This window comes from Malus domestica, chromosome 01 (genome assembly GCF_042453785.1).
Source record: "Malus domestica chromosome 01, GDT2T_hap1".
In the NCBI taxonomy this organism is placed as follows: Eukaryota; Viridiplantae; Streptophyta; class Magnoliopsida; order Rosales; family Rosaceae; genus Malus; species Malus domestica.
This window is the reverse complement of record NC_091661.1, coordinates 9,379,762-9,398,767: the sequence shown is the minus strand read 5'-3', so window position 1 is coordinate 9,398,767 and position 19,006 is coordinate 9,379,762. Positions and strand designations below refer to the sequence as shown.

General features: G+C 38.9%; 1 protein-coding gene across 1 annotated transcript in view; it reads left to right on the top strand.

The window, feature by feature from the left end:
- The window catches only part of LOC103437665 (uncharacterized), a 47,207-nt gene that overhangs the window by 24,517 nt on the left and 3,684 nt on the right, over window positions 1–19,006 (top strand). The window contains exons 2-7 of the mRNA XM_070820696.1: window positions 7,787–7,850; window positions 7,954–8,006; window positions 8,324–8,389; window positions 16,529–16,569; window positions 17,192–17,328; window positions 18,430–18,520. Coding sequence (XP_070676797.1) covers window positions 7,787–7,850; window positions 7,954–8,006; window positions 8,324–8,389; window positions 16,529–16,569; window positions 17,192–17,328; window positions 18,430–18,520 — 452 coding nt within the window. The remainder of the gene's footprint in view (window positions 1–7,786; window positions 7,851–7,953; window positions 8,007–8,323; window positions 8,390–16,528; window positions 16,570–17,191; window positions 17,329–18,429; window positions 18,521–19,006) is intronic.

The window sequence follows — 19,006 nt, the reverse complement described above, 5'->3', positions numbered from 1 at the left end:
TAGAACCTACACACTGAACACTGAGAGCCAGAGAATCCTTAACAGCCAACTCATCAGACCGTTTGGAAAGTAGTCTGTTATCTTTGGGAGTGAAAAGGTTTCTGGCTACCACTGCAGCGGTCATATCGTTCTTCATCACAAAATCCCCAACGGTAAGAGAACCAGTAGGGGATAAGAAGGATGGGCGCCATATGTTGTGTTGAGAAGACATGGCTATCTCTTCACCAAATTTCAAGTCAAAATGACGGTCGAATAGGCTAGACATTCTAAAAAATGATGAAGGAGAAATGAGGTGCAATAAATCTCTGAAGTAAGGGGAAAATTCCTATAAGCAATAACTCTCTGAATGTACTTCTTGCACACAATTGGTGCCCTTATAAAAGAAAGGGCAACAGGGCCGTTGGTTCAAAAATCGAAGATGCACCATTCTCCGGATTCCGAAGAGGCACCACTTTCCACATGCAACAGCAACTCATCGGGTAACACATATAACTTTGCCAAAGATCTCTGACAAAGTTTAGACACATAAATTTTGAAGGTTTAGCTACCCTACCATTACCCACAAGGGTAAAGGAACAGCACCACTGCTTGATAACTTGAAAGTCCCTGTGTGTGTTAACCTCCGTGCTCCATGGCAAGGCAGACTGGCAAAAATGCCCAACCTTTACTCATATCGAGAAAACACTCCCAACAAAATTACTTGCTCAAAAATCGAAGAGGCACCGCCCTCCGAATCTCGAGAGCCAGACTCCCAACAGGATTACTTGCTCAAAAATCGAAGAGGCACATCTCTCCGAATCTCGAGAGCCATACTCCCAACATGATTACTTGCTCAAAAATCGAAAAGGAATTGCTCTCCAAATCTCAAGAGCTAGACTCCCAACATGATTGCTTTCTCAAAAATTGAAGAGGCACAGTTCTTCGAATCTCGAGAGCCAGATCCCCGACAGGATTGCTTGTTCGAAAACCGAATAGGCACCGTTCTTTGAACTTCGAGAGCTAGATTTCCTTGGATAAAGCTTGTCTGCAATCTTCACACGCAACATCAGCTTTTCAGATACCACAGACCACTTTTTCAAAGTACTATGACAAAGTTAAAACACGTGAATCTTGCAGCTCCCACTACATTGCTATGACCGAGAAGGGTAAAGGAATAGCGTTACCACTCACTGTTTGGACAATTCCTATATATGTCAACCTTCATCCTCCACAGCCAGGCATACCTGTAAATAAAAAAAATGCTCAACTTTTCCTCACATCCGAGAGGGCACTCTCAGCAGAGTCTCTCGAAATACTCAGCTTTTTCCCCCCCGATAATACCTCTGCAAATGAGCCACATCAGAGCAAGAGTATCTCATATCATCAGGGTTAAAAGCAAGAGTATCTCATATCATGCTTTTTCCCTGTCTTTTCCTTTGCCCTTGTTCTTACCTGCAAGACAAGGAGAAAGAGAGCAATCAGTCAGCACTTGGAATCAAGCTTCCAGTCAAGAACTGACTGCTTGTAACCATTTGCCTGACTACTTACCTGACATTGCTTTTGAGTACTCATCTTCAACATCTTATGCTTCTAGAGAATATACCACATCTTCCTGAAGAACAGATAGGGCAAGTGAGAAGAATACAAGGAAACATGTGGAGACAAGCGTAACAGAACATGTGCCGATACATCCACTACTTTGTCAACAGCAAAAGTATCCCATATCATCAGGGTTGAATGTACTCTAGATTTGATAGACTTGTTTTGACCTTTAAATTCTTGAGTCGGCCTTATACTCTGGAGGAAACCGGAAAACCCTCCAGCCTAGTTTAAGAATAAGCCTGTGGAAAGTTACTTCTTCAAAAGCAAAAGTATCTCATATAATCTCTTCTACATTTGCTTCTCCTTATCCTTGTTGCTGTTTACTCAAGGAGAAGGAGAACAATCAACCGGAAGCCGAAGTCGAACCTCCGATCCAGGTTGCTTGCTTGGAAGTCTGATTGCTTACCTTGTCTGTTACCTCATTTGGTAAATCTCCTAACTCGGTGACTTGGGGGACTCATACTATATGGTTTGTATCGCACTTGACCAAGCCCAAAACTAAAAGTAAGCTTCAAGTGAAATTGATACATTACCTTGTGCATCTTCATCGGTTAAAGATACCACCCCTGGATGGAGGAAAAGTACTTCTAGAGAAGATGCCACATCTACATATGAGACAGATAAGGCAAGTGAAAATGATACCACACTTCGGTACTTAGAAGTTTCGTGATTACTCATGGCTTGGATCTTACAAGTCCCCAACCAAGGAGCTTCCCTCACTCGGGAACTTAGGGGAGCACTATTTATACCATACTTGACCAATCCCGAAACTATTGAGCACCGGTCAACGTTATACCGTCAAGGACCCAGAAGAGTTTCCCTCCAACCAGGAGGCCAATCACAGCGCGACACATGTTGACATTAGAAGCCAATCATAGCGCGACATGTGTCAACATCAGAAGCCAATCACAACACGACACGTGTCAATGTCAGAATGAAACTAGAAACTATCTTCTATAAATAGAGATCATTCTCTCACAATATTTCCTAATGTCATTTGTACTAAATCATTCACTAGTACTCACAAAATGAGAGCTTGAACCTATGTACTTGTGTAAACCCTTCACAATTAATGAGAACTCCTATACTCCGTGTATGTAGCCAATCTGGGTGAACCACGTACATCTTGTGTTTGCTTCCCTGTCTCTATCCATTTACATACTTATCCACACTAGTGATCGGAGCAATCTAGCGAAGGTCATAAACTTAACACTTTCTGTTGTAACAAAGTCCTCATTGATTTTGTGCATCAACAAGCCGAGTTCCATGTCCTAAAGTACCTTATCGTGAAGAGTATGAAATATGTAAATACGCACTATGTACACCGTACTTACGACGTAGATAACATAAACACTATATCACTATGCACACGTCATGCAAATGATATCATGTACATACAATGCACATGTCAAGCACATAAAATATATACTATATGCACATGACAAGAACATAAAATATTCACTATATACACATATTATGCATAAAACTGAAGATTGGGCAGCGAGTTGCTTCTACCATTTATAAGACACCATTTATGCCATGCTATTCGTATAATGGATACAATTACAACATAATCCACAAGGATCACATATATCCAAAAGATTGCAATGTGCACATTACACATCTCACAATGTCAAATTTGTCAACCAAATTAATCATATCATATGTAATGACAGTAGTGTGTACTTTACAATTCACAAAGTCAAAGTGTATACGTGTAAACCAAAACATTGGCATAAGGCTGATGCAACAACCCCAATATGTTTGCCTTAACCATATAGTAAAAGACGATGATGGATAGTTAGATATCGAACCCAATTGAGTAAACAACAACAGCCACTTTGATAACTTTGTCGAAATCCACTCTCAGAAATGTAATATCATCAATCTCAACATGAAAAAACTCAAATATTTGACTTCGAATCCTTACCAAGCCAATTAATGACTATCAATGTTTGTAGAGTTGTTGGAGGATATCATGAACCAACAAACTTCCCTATCAGTGATGGATTTCAGATCCCTGGATAGTAAAATACTTTGGTCAACACACGATTCGTATGTAAAACTAACACAATTCATATGTAAAACAAACACATTCATATGTAACAACTAACACAAACATCGATCTATTCAAAGTAAACCACCATAATGGGCAACAGTATTCCTTACAAAGTATGAAAAGGTTCACTTACATTTCTTATGACAAACCCTCTTTAGACAGAGCTTCCTTTGTCAATCTCGTTACGTAGTACCAACGGCGAAATACCATTTAACAATGTCTTACTTAAGAGGTCATCAAGTTCTCTTCTTCAGACTTGCAAGTTATCAAAATCAGTAGCAACCACAATATAACTGCAATGTGAAAAAAGGGACAAATTCAATAGAACATAAAGTTGGTTTTGAAAGATACAACATCTTATGGAAGACTGTCAATCGTACCACTGCATATGTAAACAAAAGACTAACAATTCTAGTGTCTCACCAGCAATAACTACAATGTTTGGAAGAAAAAAAACATTCAAATCATATGCCTACAAAATGTACAAGTAAGCAGAAACATACACAATAAAGGAAACTGCATGGCAATATCTTTCCTGCATGATTCACAACTTTATTGTTGACATTCCCTTTTCTTACTTTCTTCATCCAACATGTACACAAAAGAGATTGCCTCAAGTAAGATAATTGTGCCAACGCAAATGCCTTAAGTACGATAATTATGCATTCCATGTGCATATCGTGTGCAATTTCTTACATATTGTACTAAAACTTCTGATTCACAAACTTTTTCAAACAAACACCAATTCGAGATCGAATTCACAAACATTTGCAAGTTCATAACAAAATTAACAAATATTGAGCATCAATTAAAACGCAAAACTCTAAGTTTGAAACCTAGAAATCTAAAATAACAAAACCCATAAACAAATAAAGATATACAATTCGAGCCGTCTCTTCCGCATCCCTCTTTTGTTCAACTTCCTATCTCTGCAAATTCAAAAAACCTAATTGAACAAACAAGTAATTAGTTGCAGAAATGGAGACAATGATTGAGTTAGAGAGAGAAATAGATGAGAGAGACAGACGAACCTAATAACAGTGGAAATATGGCTGCCAAAGTTTTATTGGCTGGAAAGAATGGAACTTTCCGACCAAAATGCAAAATTTGGTACAAAATTTATATCTTTAAGAATGGAACATTGATGAAAACGAGAAACCTTCACTTCGAAGCTTCACTCTCGACTTCCCTCTATTCGAAATCAGAGCTTAACCTAGAAACCCAGACCTCATAGAGCTCTCGACATCCCTATCCAGCAAATGAGAATAGTAATTAAATGAGCTGAGGATTTTTAGTATTTATATGTGGGCATTTTAGTAATTTCGGGTTCTGTGCATGGTGTGCATGCCTGGTTTGTCCTATTTATGTTCCAAGATAAAGAAATTATCCCATTTTGGGGTATTTCCCTAATAAATTTATGTGGGCAAGACCACTAATTTAAGATTGAAAAATTAATACGAAATAAGGGTCCATGAAACATCACATAGATAGAAGTAGTCCAAATGAACATAGATAAAGTAATCCAAATGAGTTGAAGAAGAAGCCTTAGAAATTTAGGTGATATGGACCCTTCTACTATGTGTTATATGATCAATTTTCCTTTTTAAATTTAATTTAATTGTTTAATATTACCAAATACCCGTGTCATGTCATCAAGTTAAAACTTTTTGTAATGAGTTGATGGAGTAGGGTAATGTGGTTAAAATAAGACATAGTAGAGCATTTGGGAAAGTTAAATTTTATGTAGAGTTGCAGCTTAAAATAAGTAAATGATTATGAAAAGTAAAAGATTTGAGATGAAGATATTTTAGTGTATTAATGACATGGAAGTAGGCTAAATGTTGGAGAGAAAAAATTTATAGATCAAATTTTATAAATTCAATGACATGGAAATTGGTGAATAAATTATTACTTAAATGTCGATTAACATGTGTATACTATTTCTTATTGGTGACACATCACTTTGTTTGCATATTTAGTTTACAAATTTAGGTGAGCATTTTTGCTCACCACCATAACTATGGTGTATGCTTACCATGAACTTAATTATCTGTCATATGTTATTTCAGCTAATTCTAGTTAACTTTCATATTAAATGTTACTTTTTCAATTTTGACCAAAGTTAAGTAAAAGGACACGTAACAAATGATTATGTGTATGATGAGCATACACCATAGTTCACATATTTAGTATACCTAGCATTACTCACCATAATAATTTGGGTAATGCTTGAGAGATTAAATTTGTAGACTAAATTTTGTAAACAAAATGCCATGGAAATTGATGATTGAATTATTACTTAAGTGTTGATTAATATGCTTATTTCCTATTGGTGACAGATCATTTGCAAATTAGTTTAAAAAAAAAAAGAAAACTAATGAAAAAGACTTGAAAATTTTGAGTAAAGTGAATAATACCATGATTTACTTTTTAGTGTAAAAATGTGATTTTTCGTTAAAGTGAATAGTACATAGAGTTTTTCGTTAAAGTTCCTTTTTAAAAATTTCATCTCCCTAACATTATACAATAAAAAATAGGGAAATTTTATTTAAACCCATGTAACATCTTTCTACACCCAACTTAAATTTTAATGTTAATTGTCCATTTTAACTTATTGCATAATTAATATTGAGTACAAAAGGAAATTAATAATAAAACTCAAATTTATTAATAAACCCACACACTATAATTAAACTATAGCATCACCATTTGTTTATCCTACATTCATTCTGACTAAAGCCCTAATAGCTCTGATGGAGAAAAACAAGCTTTTCTATTGATGGATGGTGATTTTGAAGTTTTCAATCCTCCAATTAAGGTTTGACTCAATTTATAGATAATTTGTTTGTTTGCTTCATCTTTGGATTAAATTTCATATTTTTTATATTATATTGTTTTTGTTTTTCTATGCCGTCTGTCTACGCCCCAAAACACTATCATTAGAGATGAGTAGAAACAATAAACTCTATCGTTGAAAAAGAAAAGATGTGAACCTCATCAAAAGTTATAGTGACATAATGGTATGTTGCAATAGGAATTTGATATGTAACACATAGTTAAAATATTTTAAGACTTTCATCGAATGAACATAACTAAGACAAATAATAAAGATGAGAAATCCAAACAACAATTAACTTGTACAACCTGGTAGTGTGATGTTCTCCTGACTCTCGTGATGATTATCATAAGCCCTGAGGAAACAAGGTTATTTGCACATGCATTCATTTAGAAGCAGAACAGAAAGACGAATGAAAAGGGCTTTATGAGAATATTACCCCTCAACGAACATGCTTCCATCCAAATCCAAAGCATCAAGATCAAATTTTTCCGGCAAAGTGATGGATTGAATTGGAGCTTGCATTGCATTCTTTGGCAAATTCAAGTCTATGAAAGGATCTCTTGGATCCCAAGTACAGGGATGGGTTTGGTAGTAGAAAGAAAAAAAAAAGCAGCTACGGAAATGCTAGTCCTATACGGTGTATGCAATTATAGAGGGGCAAAGAACGCCTCTTTAAAAAAAGAAAACATTTAATTAGAGATGCTATTTTATAAAGAGAACTTTAATGAAAAGCTCCTGATACTGTTCACTTTAATGAAAAATCACATTTTTACACTAAAAATCAATCATGGTACTATTTACTTTACCCTTTATTTTGTTCTTATCGTTAAAATTCAAAGTTTTCAAGTTATTTTCATTAGTTTTCTTTTTTATAAAAGGAATGGGTATAAAGATAACTTTACATTTTGAATTGGGGTTGAGAGGCTAGTTTAGGTAATAAATTTGGGTTTAAAGAGATATTAATTCTTTAATAAAAAACAACAATATTGATGAAGAAAATAAATTGGTTGTAGAAAAAAAATTACATACTTCAAATAAAATTTCCCTAAAAAATATTTACACACTTTGTGTGGGCATGTAAGCTAATTTCAATTGAATGCACCCGAATAAATGAAGAACAAAAGCCCAGCAAGCAAACGAGCTTACCCCAGCCCCCAAGCCAAGAGCCACTCTAAAACCCTGTGTGAGGAGAGCTAAGAACGGTGGCGCAGATTCCGCACCAAAGCAAAGCAAAAGAAAGCACAGGAAATGGGTAACAAGAAGCGGTTCAAGAACCATAAGTCTCACCGTGACCGGGGGCAATCTAGTCGGACCCATCACCATCTTATCACCATCTTCCACAGTCTGACGAATCCCTACCATTTGATCAAGGTCTCCAATTTATTTTCCATTTTTTCACGCAAGGTGTTTGATATAATTCCTGCTGTGGAGGCATTGGGTTTTGATTTTTCATTTTTTTGGTTGGTTACTGCAGTTACTGAAGAGGAGCCAACAGCAACAGGTCCCAAAATCCAGCTTGCAATTTGGGTATGCATTTCTTTGCTTTTTCTTTCAACTTCCATTTTCTCTTCATATCGGTGTGCTTTTCTGTCTCTGATTTACCTCATAATATTCGTCTTCAATTGTTATTTTTGGTTATACTTCAACTGTAATGTCTTGTGGTCATGTTTAAAAGGTGTATAAATCTACTGCAGTTGCCATTTAATGTCGATTAATTTGTTTGAGATAATGTCCGAATCCTGTGGCCTTACTCTGTCCATCTGAAATGAACTTTTGCAATGGCATCCTCAATTTCAATCCATTCTGTGATCCTCAAATCAATTGGTGTTGTTTTGTTGATTCAGGATTTTGGCCAATGTGATGCAAAAAGATGCACAGGACGCAAGCTTTCAAGATTTGGCTTTTTGAAGGTAAGTGTCCGGTTATTTTTTTCCTTTTGAATCACTTCTTGGCTTTTAGATTTTTATTTTACCAGGGTTTCTTTCCAACTATCTATTCAATCAGAATTTTGGCTGTAGGATCCCTACTTTATGTAAATGTAACTGGTGCATTGAAATTTTTGTTAGATATTATGGATACAACTTTTTTCAATCATAAAAGGGAAGTATTTAAATGGAAAATAGGTCTAGTTTGCATGTTTTAGGTGTAAAGGAAGGATGCCGACTGTAAACAATAAGTCTTTTGTAGAAGCTCCATCTTATGTATGTTGAATATTTCCTGCATAGCATTGAAGGTTATCGATCTTTTTCCCTGGTTAAGTATTCCTAGTTGGTATTATGAGCACCTTGAGCATATTCGCAACCAAATATGTGAAGATTGCCTTTAACTCTTGATGTATTAAACTATCTATAATGCTGTGAAGTGTATTGGGTTACAGTTATGACACAATGGAAGTACATATTATTTAAATGTTGGAAACTTGTTGGGACAAATAAAATTGTGTCATAGACTCATAGTACTAACTCCGCCTATGTACTTACATTGCCGGTCCCAAGCCCGGATAAAGGAGGAGGGGGAGGGCGTCAGGTAGTCGACAGCTGGCACTCCATGATCACGTCGAATCCTTATGAAAATGAATTCAGAACAAAATTGCGCTAAAGCTAGGGCGTCACCCGTAAGTGGCGCGCTGTGTGGCCCGAGCACAGTGATAAGTGAGCAAGGGTCGCTGTATCTCCATCGGCACCCGGATGCAGTGTTAAATGAGCAAGGGGGCCATAGAAACTTCTTTTCGAACGACTCAACTCAAAGTTGTTTGGGAGCATATGCTCCTATCAACTTTACACGGGACACACAAAAGAAGTACTTTGATCCTATTAGATGGGGGAGGGTGAAGAAGCTAGGACAGAATGGTAGAGTTCAAGAGAGCAAAATGCGTTTAGGAACGTGGAATATAGGAACCTTAACGGGAAAATTTATGGAAGTAGTGGAAGTTATGGTGAGGAGAAGGATAAATATTATGTGCCTACAAGAAACTAAGTGGGTTGGTAGTAAGGCAAAGGATCTAGAAAACTCAGGGTTTAAACTTTGGTATTCGGGCACAAATAGAACGAGAAACGGTGTTGGCATCATCGTGGACAAGACCTTGACACAAGATGTTGTAGATGTCAAGAGGGTAGGAGATAGAATTATGGCAATCAAGATTGTAATAGGACAAGAACTTATCAATGTGATTAGTGCGTACGCACCTCAAGTAGGGTTGGATACGAGTTCGAAGGAGAAATTTTGGGAATACCTTGGAGACTTGGTGCAAGGAATTGCTCAGACGGAGAAGTTATTTATAGGAGGAGATTTAAATGGACACGTGGGCAGGGAGACAGGCAACTATGGAGGTTTTCATGGTGGCCATGGTTTTGGGGAGAGAAACGAGGATGGGGAAGCTATCTTGGATTTTGCAATGGCATATGATCTCTTCTTAGCCAACACCTTCTTTAAGAAGAGAGAAGAACATGTGATCACCTACAAGAGTGGGTCGTCAAAAACACAAATAGATTTTCTTCTAATGAGGAAAGGGGATCGTATAACTTGTAAGGATTGCAAAGTTATACCAGGAGAGAGCGTGGCTAATCAACATCGCTTGTTGGTGATGGATGTATATATCAAAAGAGTGAGACAAAAGAACAAGACTTGGAAGTGCCCAAGGACTAGATGGTGGAATCTAAAAGAAGAAAAACAAGTCATTTTCAAAAAGAAAGTAATCACCCAGTGTGTGTGGGATAGAGATGGGGAAGCTAGCCAAATGTGGGATTCCATGGCTAGTTGTATCCGAAAAGTAGCAAAAGAGGTATTAGGAGAGTCCAAGGGCTTTGCCCCACACCAAAAGGAATCTTGGTGGTGGAATGAGGAGGTACAAACAAAGGTGAAGGCTAAGAAGGAATGTTGTAAAGCCTTATACAAGGATAGGACTGATGAAAATGGTGAAAGGTATAGAAAAGCGAAGCAAGAGGCGAAGAAAGCTGTGAGAGAAGCTAAGTTAGCGGCTTGCGACGATATGTATAAACAACTAGATACCAAAGAAGGAGTTGGATATCTATAAACTAGCTAGAGCAAGGGAAAAGAAGACAAGGGACCTAAACCAAGTGAGGTGCATCAAGGATGAGGATGGAAAGGTTCTTGCTACAGAGAACGCGGTTAAAGACAGATGGAGAGGTTATTTTCATAATCTTTTCAATGAAGGACATGAAATGAGTGCTTCTTTAGGGGAGTTGAGTAACTCAGAAGAGTGTAGAAACTACTCTTTTTATCGTCGAATCCGGAAGGAAGAAGTGGTTGTAGCTTTGAAGAAGATGAAGCATAGAAAAGCAATAGGCCCAGACGATATACCAATCGAAGTGTGGAAAGTTTTGGGAGAGACAGGTATAACATGGCTCACTGACCTTTTCAATAGGATTTTGAAAACGAAGAAGATGCCAAATGAGTGGCGAACGAGCATTTTGGTGCCTATCTACAAGAATAAGGGCGACGTACAAAATTGCATGAACTATAGAGGTATTAAGCTAATGAGTCATACAATGAAGCTCTGGGAGAGAGTCATTGAGCATAGATTGAGGCAAGAGACACGAGTTTCGGACAACCAATTCGGGTTCATGCCAGGGCGCTCAACCATGGAGGCAATCTATCTCTTACGAAGATTGATGGAAAGATATAGAGATGGGAAAAAGGATTTACACATGGTCTTTATAGATTTGGAGAAAGCGTATGATAGGGTCCCAAGAGACATTCTTTGGAGGATTTTAGAGAAGAAAGGAGTACGAGTAGCATATATCCAAGCTATAAAGGATATGTATGAAGGAGCCAAGACTGCCGTAAGAACTCATGAAGGACAAACTGAAAGCTTTCCCATAACTGTAGGATTACATCAAGGCTCATCCTTAAGTCCTTACCTTTTTGCGTTGGTAATGGATGAGTTAACAGGACATATTCAAGATGATATTCCTTGGTGTATGCTTTTCGCAAACGATATAGTGTTGATAGATGAAACTCAGGAAGGGGTAAATGCAAAGCTTAACCTTTGGAGAGAAGTGTTGGAGTCTAAAGGTCTTCGCCTAAGCCGATCAAAGACAGAATATATGGAGTGCAAGTTCAGTGCAAATGGAGGCCAAAACGAGTTAGGGGTGAGGATCGGAGATCAAGAAATACCAAAGAGCGACCGTTTTCGTTACCTAGGATCTATCTTGCAAAAGAACGGAGAATTAGATGGAGATCTCAACCATAGAATACAAGCTGGATGGATGAAGTGGAAGAGTGCATCCGGCGTGTTGTGTGACCGCCGTATGCCACTGAAGCTCAAGAGAAAATTTTATAGGACGGCAATAAGGCCGGCGATGCTGTATGGCACAGAATGTTGGGCGGTGAAGCATCAACACGTACACAAAATGGGTGTAGCGGAGATGAGGATGCTTCGTTGGATGTGTGGGCACACGAGAAAGGATAAGATTAGGAATGAGGATATCCGGGGTAAAGTAGGAGTAGCCGAAATTGAAGGAAAGATGAGAGAAAATCGGTTACGGTGGTTTGGACATGTGCAAAGAAGGCCTACTGACGCTCCGATTAGAAGATGCGACTATGGGACAGAGGTTCAGGGCCGAAGGGGTAGAGGAAGACCTAGGAAAACTTTGGAAGAGACTCTAAGAAAAGACTTAAGAGTACTTGGATCTAACGAAGGACATGACACAGGACCGAGCACAATGGCGTTCTAAGATTCATATAGCCGATCCCACTCAGTGACTTGGATTTTCCAAGTCTCCAACCGAGAAGTTTTCCTCACTCAGGAAATTAAGGGAACACTACCTCAACCTACATGCTCCACTCACAAAGCTTCAACAAAAGAAAATTCAAAGAACTTAGCGAAGAAGGCTTTGGTGTATTTAACACAATACGTTGAAATGAAGGAGAGCTTATTTATTGATATCCCCGATAAGCTACAAATATGTACATATACATAAGTCAAAATAAACAAACAAGAGGGAGCCTTCACAAAGGTTGCTTAGGAGAAGTCTCAGCAGTCGGTAGAGCCCCAGAAAGAGAAGGCACCGGAGGGGGATCATTCGGAGCCTCAGTACTGGACAGAACCCTAGAAGGAGGAGGCATCAGAGGTTGATCATTTGGAGCTTCATTACGCGGTACAGCCCCAGAAGACGAAGGCAATAAATGCCTTTGGAATAAACCCACAAATCTCTGATGATCAAGTAAAACCTGACCATCAGATTCCTTCATCTGGTCAAGCTTCCTCTTCATGTTTGTAGCATAGTCATGTGCGAGCCGGTGCAACTGTTTATTCTCATGCTTGAGCCCTCTAATCTCCTGTTTGAGACTCATCACTTCAGCCGCCAATGATTCAACTTGGCGGGTTCGAGCAAATAGGCGTTGGGCCATATTAGACACAGAACCTGCACACTGAACACTGAGAGCCAGAGAATCCTTAACAGCTAACTCATCAGACCGTTTGGAAAGTAGTATGTTATCTTTGGGAGAGAAGGTTCCTGGCCACCACCGTAGCGGTCATATCATTCTTCATCACGGAATCCCCAACGGTAAGAGGACCAGTAGGGGAGACGAAGGATGGACGCCATATGTTGTCAGGAGAAGGCGGGGCTGCCTCTTCAACATGGTTCAAGTCAAAACGACGGTCGGAGGGGCCAGACATTTTCAAAGGTGTTGAAGAGAGAAGAGGTCGGACAAATCAAGATCGTAGAAGTACAAGAATGGAGCTTCTACTGGTGGAGATTCAAGGGTGCTTTGGAACTTAATGCCAGCCTCTATAAAAATCTGCACTCGACGGAGCTTCAGAAATCGAAGAGGCGCCTGCTCAGAAATCGAATAGGCGTTTGCTTTCTCAAAAGCAAGGTTGCTCAGATACCACGAGGGTCGATCTCAGAAATCGAAGAGGCGTTTGCTTTCTCAAAAGCTGGGCTGCGCAAAGACCACGAAGGCCGATCTCAGAAATCGAAGAGGCGCTTGCTTTCTCAAAAGCTGGGCTGCTCAGAGACCACGAGGGCCGATCTCAGAAATCGAAGAGGCACCTACTTTTCCAGCCTTGTCAGCACCTGTCACACGCACACTCAGCTTTGCGGAAATTATGGGCATTCGGTCGAAGACTTCTGGTGAAGTAGAAAGCACATGAGTCTTACTGTTCAATCACCCACTTCCCACATGCAACAGTAGCTCATGGGTACCACAGATAACTTTGCCAAAGTTCTCTGCCAAAGTTGAACACGTGAAGCTTGCAGCTTCCACTACATCGCTCTGACCAAGAAGGGTAAAAGAATAGCAAAGAAACAACACTAACAAAGTTTAGACACATAAATTTTGAAGGTCTAGCTACCATATTATTACCCACAAAGGTAAAGGAACAGTACCACCACTGGATAATTGGAAAGTCCCTGTGTGTCAACCTCTGTGCTTCGTGGCAAGGTAGACTAGCAAACATGCCCAACCTTTAATCACATTCGAGAAAACACTCCCAACAAGATTGCTTGCTCCAAAATCGAAGAGGCACCGTCCTCCGAATCTCGAGAGCCAGACTCCCAACATGCCTACTTTCTCAAAAATCGAAGAGGGTAAAGGAACAGTACCATTGCTGGATAATTGGAAAGTCCCTGTGTGTCAACCTCTGTGCTTCGTGGCAAGGTAGACTAGCAAACATGCCCAACCTTCACTCACATCTGAGAAAACACTCCCAACAAGATTGCTTGCTCCAAAATCGAAGAGGCACCGCCCTCCGAATCTCGAGAGCCAGACTCCCAACATGATTACTTTCCCAAAAATCGAAGAGCCACCGCTCTCCGAATCTCGAGAGCCAGATCCCCGATAAGATTGCTTGTTCGAAAACCGAAGAGGCAACACTTTCCCAACTTCAAGAGCCGGATCTCCTTGGATAAAGCTGTCTGTAATCTTCACACGCAACATTAGCTTTCCAGATACCACAAACCACTTTTTCAAAGTGCTCTGACAACGTTAAAACATGTGAAGCTGGCAGCTCCCACTACTGTGCTATGACCAAGTAGGGTAAAGGAATAGCATTACTACTTGTTGTTAAGGAGACTCCTATATATGTCGACCTCCATCCCCAACGGACAGGCAGACCTGCAAAAATGCTCAACCCTTCCTCATATCTGAGAGGGCACTCCCAACGAAGCCTTTCTAAATATTCAGCTTTCTTTCCCCCCGATAATACCTCTGCAAACAAGCTATACTAGAGCAAGAATATCTCATATCATCAGGGTTAAAAGCAAGAGTATCCCATATCATGCTTTTTCCCTGTCTTTTCCTTTGACCTTGTTCTTACCTGCAAGACAAGGAGAAAGAGAGCAATCAGTCAGTACTTGGAATCAAGCTTCCAGCCAGGAACTGACTGCCTGGAACCCCTTACCTGATTACTTACCTGACATTGCTCTCGAGTACTCATCTTCAACATCTTATGCTTCCAGGGAAGATACCGCATCTGCCTGAGGAACAGATAGGGCAAGGGAGAAGGATACAAGGAAGCATGTGGAGACAAGCGTAACAGCACACGTGCCGATACATCCATTACTCTGTCAAAGCAAAAGTATCCCATATCAGCAGGGTCGAACGTACTCTAGATTTGATGGACTTGTTTTGACCCTCAAATTCTTCAGTCGGCCTTATACTCTGGAGGAAACCAGAAAACCCTCCAGCTCAGTTCAAGAATAAGCCTGTGGAAAGTTACTTCTTCAAAAGCAAAAGTATCCCATATCATCTCTTCTCATTTTCTTCTCTTTATCCTTCATGCTGCCTGCAAGATAGGGAGACTGTGAACAATCAGCCGGAGCTATGATTGCTTACCTTGTCTGTCACCTCTTTCAGCAGATCCCCTAGCTCGGCGACTTGGGGGACTCCTACTACATGGCTTGTATCGCGCTTGACCAAGCCTGAAACTACAAGTAAGCTTCAAGTGAAATTGATACATTATCTTGTGCATCTCCACCAGTTAAAGATACCACCCCTGGATGGAGGAAGAGTACTTCCAGAGAAGATGCCCCATCTACCTATGAGACAGATAAGGCACGTCAAGACGGTACCACACTCCGATATTTAGAAGTTTCGTGATTACGAGATCATTCTCCCACAATATTTCCTAATGTCATTTGTACTAAATCATTCACTTGTACTCACTAAAGGAGAGCTTGAACCTATGTACTTGTGTAAACCCTTCACAATTAATGAGAACTCCTCTATTCCGTGGACGTAGCCAATCTGGGTGAACCACGTACATCTTGTGTTCGCTTTCCTATCTCTATCCATTTATATACTTATCCATACTAATGATTGGAGCAATCTAGCGAAGATCACAAAAAGCAACCGTTTTCGCTACCTAAGATTTATCGTGCAAGAGAACGGAGAATTAGATGGAGATCTTAACCATAGAATACAAGCTGGATGGATGAAGTGTAAGAGTGCATCCGGCGTGTTGTGTGACCGTCATAGGTCACTGAAGCTCAAGGGAAAATTTTATAGGACGGCAATAAGGCCAGCGAGTTTGTATGGCACAGAATGTTGGGCGGTGAAGCATCAACACGTACAAAAAAATGAGTGTGGCGGAGATGAGGATGCTTCATGGGATGTGTGGGCACACGAGAAAGGATAAGATTGGGAATGAGGATATCCGAGGTAAAGTAGGAGTAGCCGAAATTGAAGGAAAGATGAGAGAAAATCGGTTCCGGTGATTTGGACATGTGCAAAGAAGGCCTACTGACGCTCCGGTTCGAAGATGTCACTACTGGACAGAGGTTCAGGGCCGAAGGGGTAGAGAAAGACCTAGGAAAACTTTGGAAGAGACTCTAAGAAAAGACTTAGAGTACTTGGATCTAACGGAGGACATGACACAAAACCGAGCGCAATGGCGTTCTAGGATTCATATAGCCGACCCCACTTAGTGGGAAAAGGCTTTGTTGTTGTTGTTGTTGTATAGACTCATAGTACTAAATGCAATTTCCCTAAGCTGTAAAACCTAGATCATGGAATTTAAGATTTATTAGATGGTTTCACTCTTGCAATTTCTTTAGTGTTAATATTCATACTAATTCTTGCAGGAATTGTGTGTCAATAATGGTTTTGGAGGCATTGTTTTGAGGTACTTTTAGAAATTATCTTGTTTTACCTTACCATACCTATGATATTATTATTAATTAATTTTTTTAATAATGTCGTGTTGCATTGTGTTAGTTTTATATCAGTATCTAGCTGCGCTGGAATATTATACAGGAAAAATTACATACATTATATTCCAAAAACCAAGCAAGCATCACTTGATCTTTCTGATGATGTAATGGGCGTTGTTGAATCATTATAGCCTTCTGCATTCGCCTCAAATTATTAGTTTTGCTTCATCTGCATGTACACCCCAAATATCTGAGATCTAAAGAGTGAGCGTTTCAGTTTTTGAAGAATTTTTGCTCCGGATCTTGGCAGATGGGGGAGGTGGGCAAGGTGATTGAAATGTAGAAACTTTGGGTTTAGCTGAGTTTTAGGAGAGTCTCTTGTTATAGTTCTAATGGAAATCTGTAGCAGCACCTTTGTTCCTTCTGTTTAACGGTTTATATATTTAAATGACATTCATTATTTCATGGTTCATTATAAAAACATATATAAATTCTTTTGTTCCTTTCATTAAACAGTTATGCATTTGAATTGACATTACTGCTTCATGGTTCATATATGGATTCTTTTACTAATGTTATTTCCCATTTCGGCAGTCCAGTTGGGACGCTTTGTGTCTCAAGAGAAGATTATAGTTTAATCCAGCAAAAAGGATTAGCTGTTGTGGATTGCTCTTGGGCACGCTTGGATAATGTACCATTTGTGAAGCTTTGTTGCACTGCTCCTTGCCTCTGTAAGAGCTTTGGTTCTTCAATCAATTAGCTTGCATAGAGCATGTTATTTATAGTATGATTTGTGGCTACAAACAACGAGGAGTGTCCAACACATGTCCATTAAAGGAATTATATATGCGGTACCAAAACATTAAATATGAAATACATGTGATATGCCAAAGATAGTTTCAAATGCACAACTGGATGGATGCTTAGTTTTTATATGTATTTATGTACTCTTATATGAACAAAAGTTGGAAAGAGTCTGTGAGATTACATATGGTGATAAATTTAAGTGTATCCTCTGAATTGTGTGTAAGCCTCTAAAGTCTCTCACCCACACTTATTCTCTGTGTCTGTATAGATGAAAATAAAATTAAATATTCCTTTGGAGTATCAAAAATAAATACATACATTAAGAAAATACAAATAGACTGCCCTAGTAAAATATGAAACTGAAAATACTGACTGTTACTAACTGGGAAAGAAGGATTGAACAAATTCAAAAAGAATTTCTCAGTTTCTAACTAAAGTAGTTATATCTTTTCATTTATTTGTCTGGCTTTTTGCTATATAATTTCTAAAACATAACTGGGGGTAGCTTCAAATCAGAGACCGTTATGTGCCATTTTAAAAATGCCATCAGAATTGCGGAAGTGGGTGTGACATGGAGCTCTCTCAGGATAAGATAATTTCCATGTGGTCATTCCGTGTAGATATTAATTTTAGTGGATGGGGTTGTAACGGTATTGAAATGCAACCTATTACTGCTGTGGTTTTACCAATCGCATATGGTTAGCAACACTAGAATATTCTAAACAGAGACACGGGTGGGCGAAGATAGCTCACAGAGCTGATATGCATTGCTTCCAGGCTGAGCAACCTTGTTTAATTAAATTTCATTTATCTAGTATGATAAATCATCTCTTTGCCAGTAGTCTAAATTGATAGCAACCTTGTTTATCATTTTTATATTCTGCTGCTTGTTATAATCATGTTATATGGTGTGATGAATGATTGAGTGTACTTTTGCAATTAGCACATGCATGAAGTTAAGTTTCTGTGTTCAACAGTTTTCTTCTTACTAGCTCCCTAACATTTACAAATTATATAATTTGCAGTGGCTTGGTTTGTAGCAGCAAATCCAGTAAATTATGGTCGACCCTGTCAACTATCTTGTGTGGAGGCATTATCTGCAGCTCTGTTCATATGGTACTAGAATCTCTTTTCATTACCATGAAGAGTGAGAGGTTTTGTCTACCACTGATGCCTTTTTGGTCTTTAATTACACCAGTGCAATCTCTTCTGTCTACTACTTTCACAAATTCTAAAATTAAATTATTAAAGGTCTATCTGCTCAAAAAAAAAAATATTATTAAAGGTATATCTGCTCAAAAAAAAATATTATTAAAGGTTCTATGACTTTTAGGTTTTTCATAGAGTAACTGAATTATCACGTAATTGTCAATTTTCTCTCTGATCTACTTTTCAACCAATTAACCCGAATAAAAATGGCCAACTTAGGATTTGGTGTCAATTTTACAAACTTCCATCCAATTTTCCTTTAACAACTGTCGTGTGCCAACACATGTTCTCTTATTAACGATTTATTTAAATTTAAACAGAATACATTTTCAACCATTAAAGCTAAAAACTACAAAGAAAACTAACCCTCAATTCCCTGAAGCCCTTCTCGTC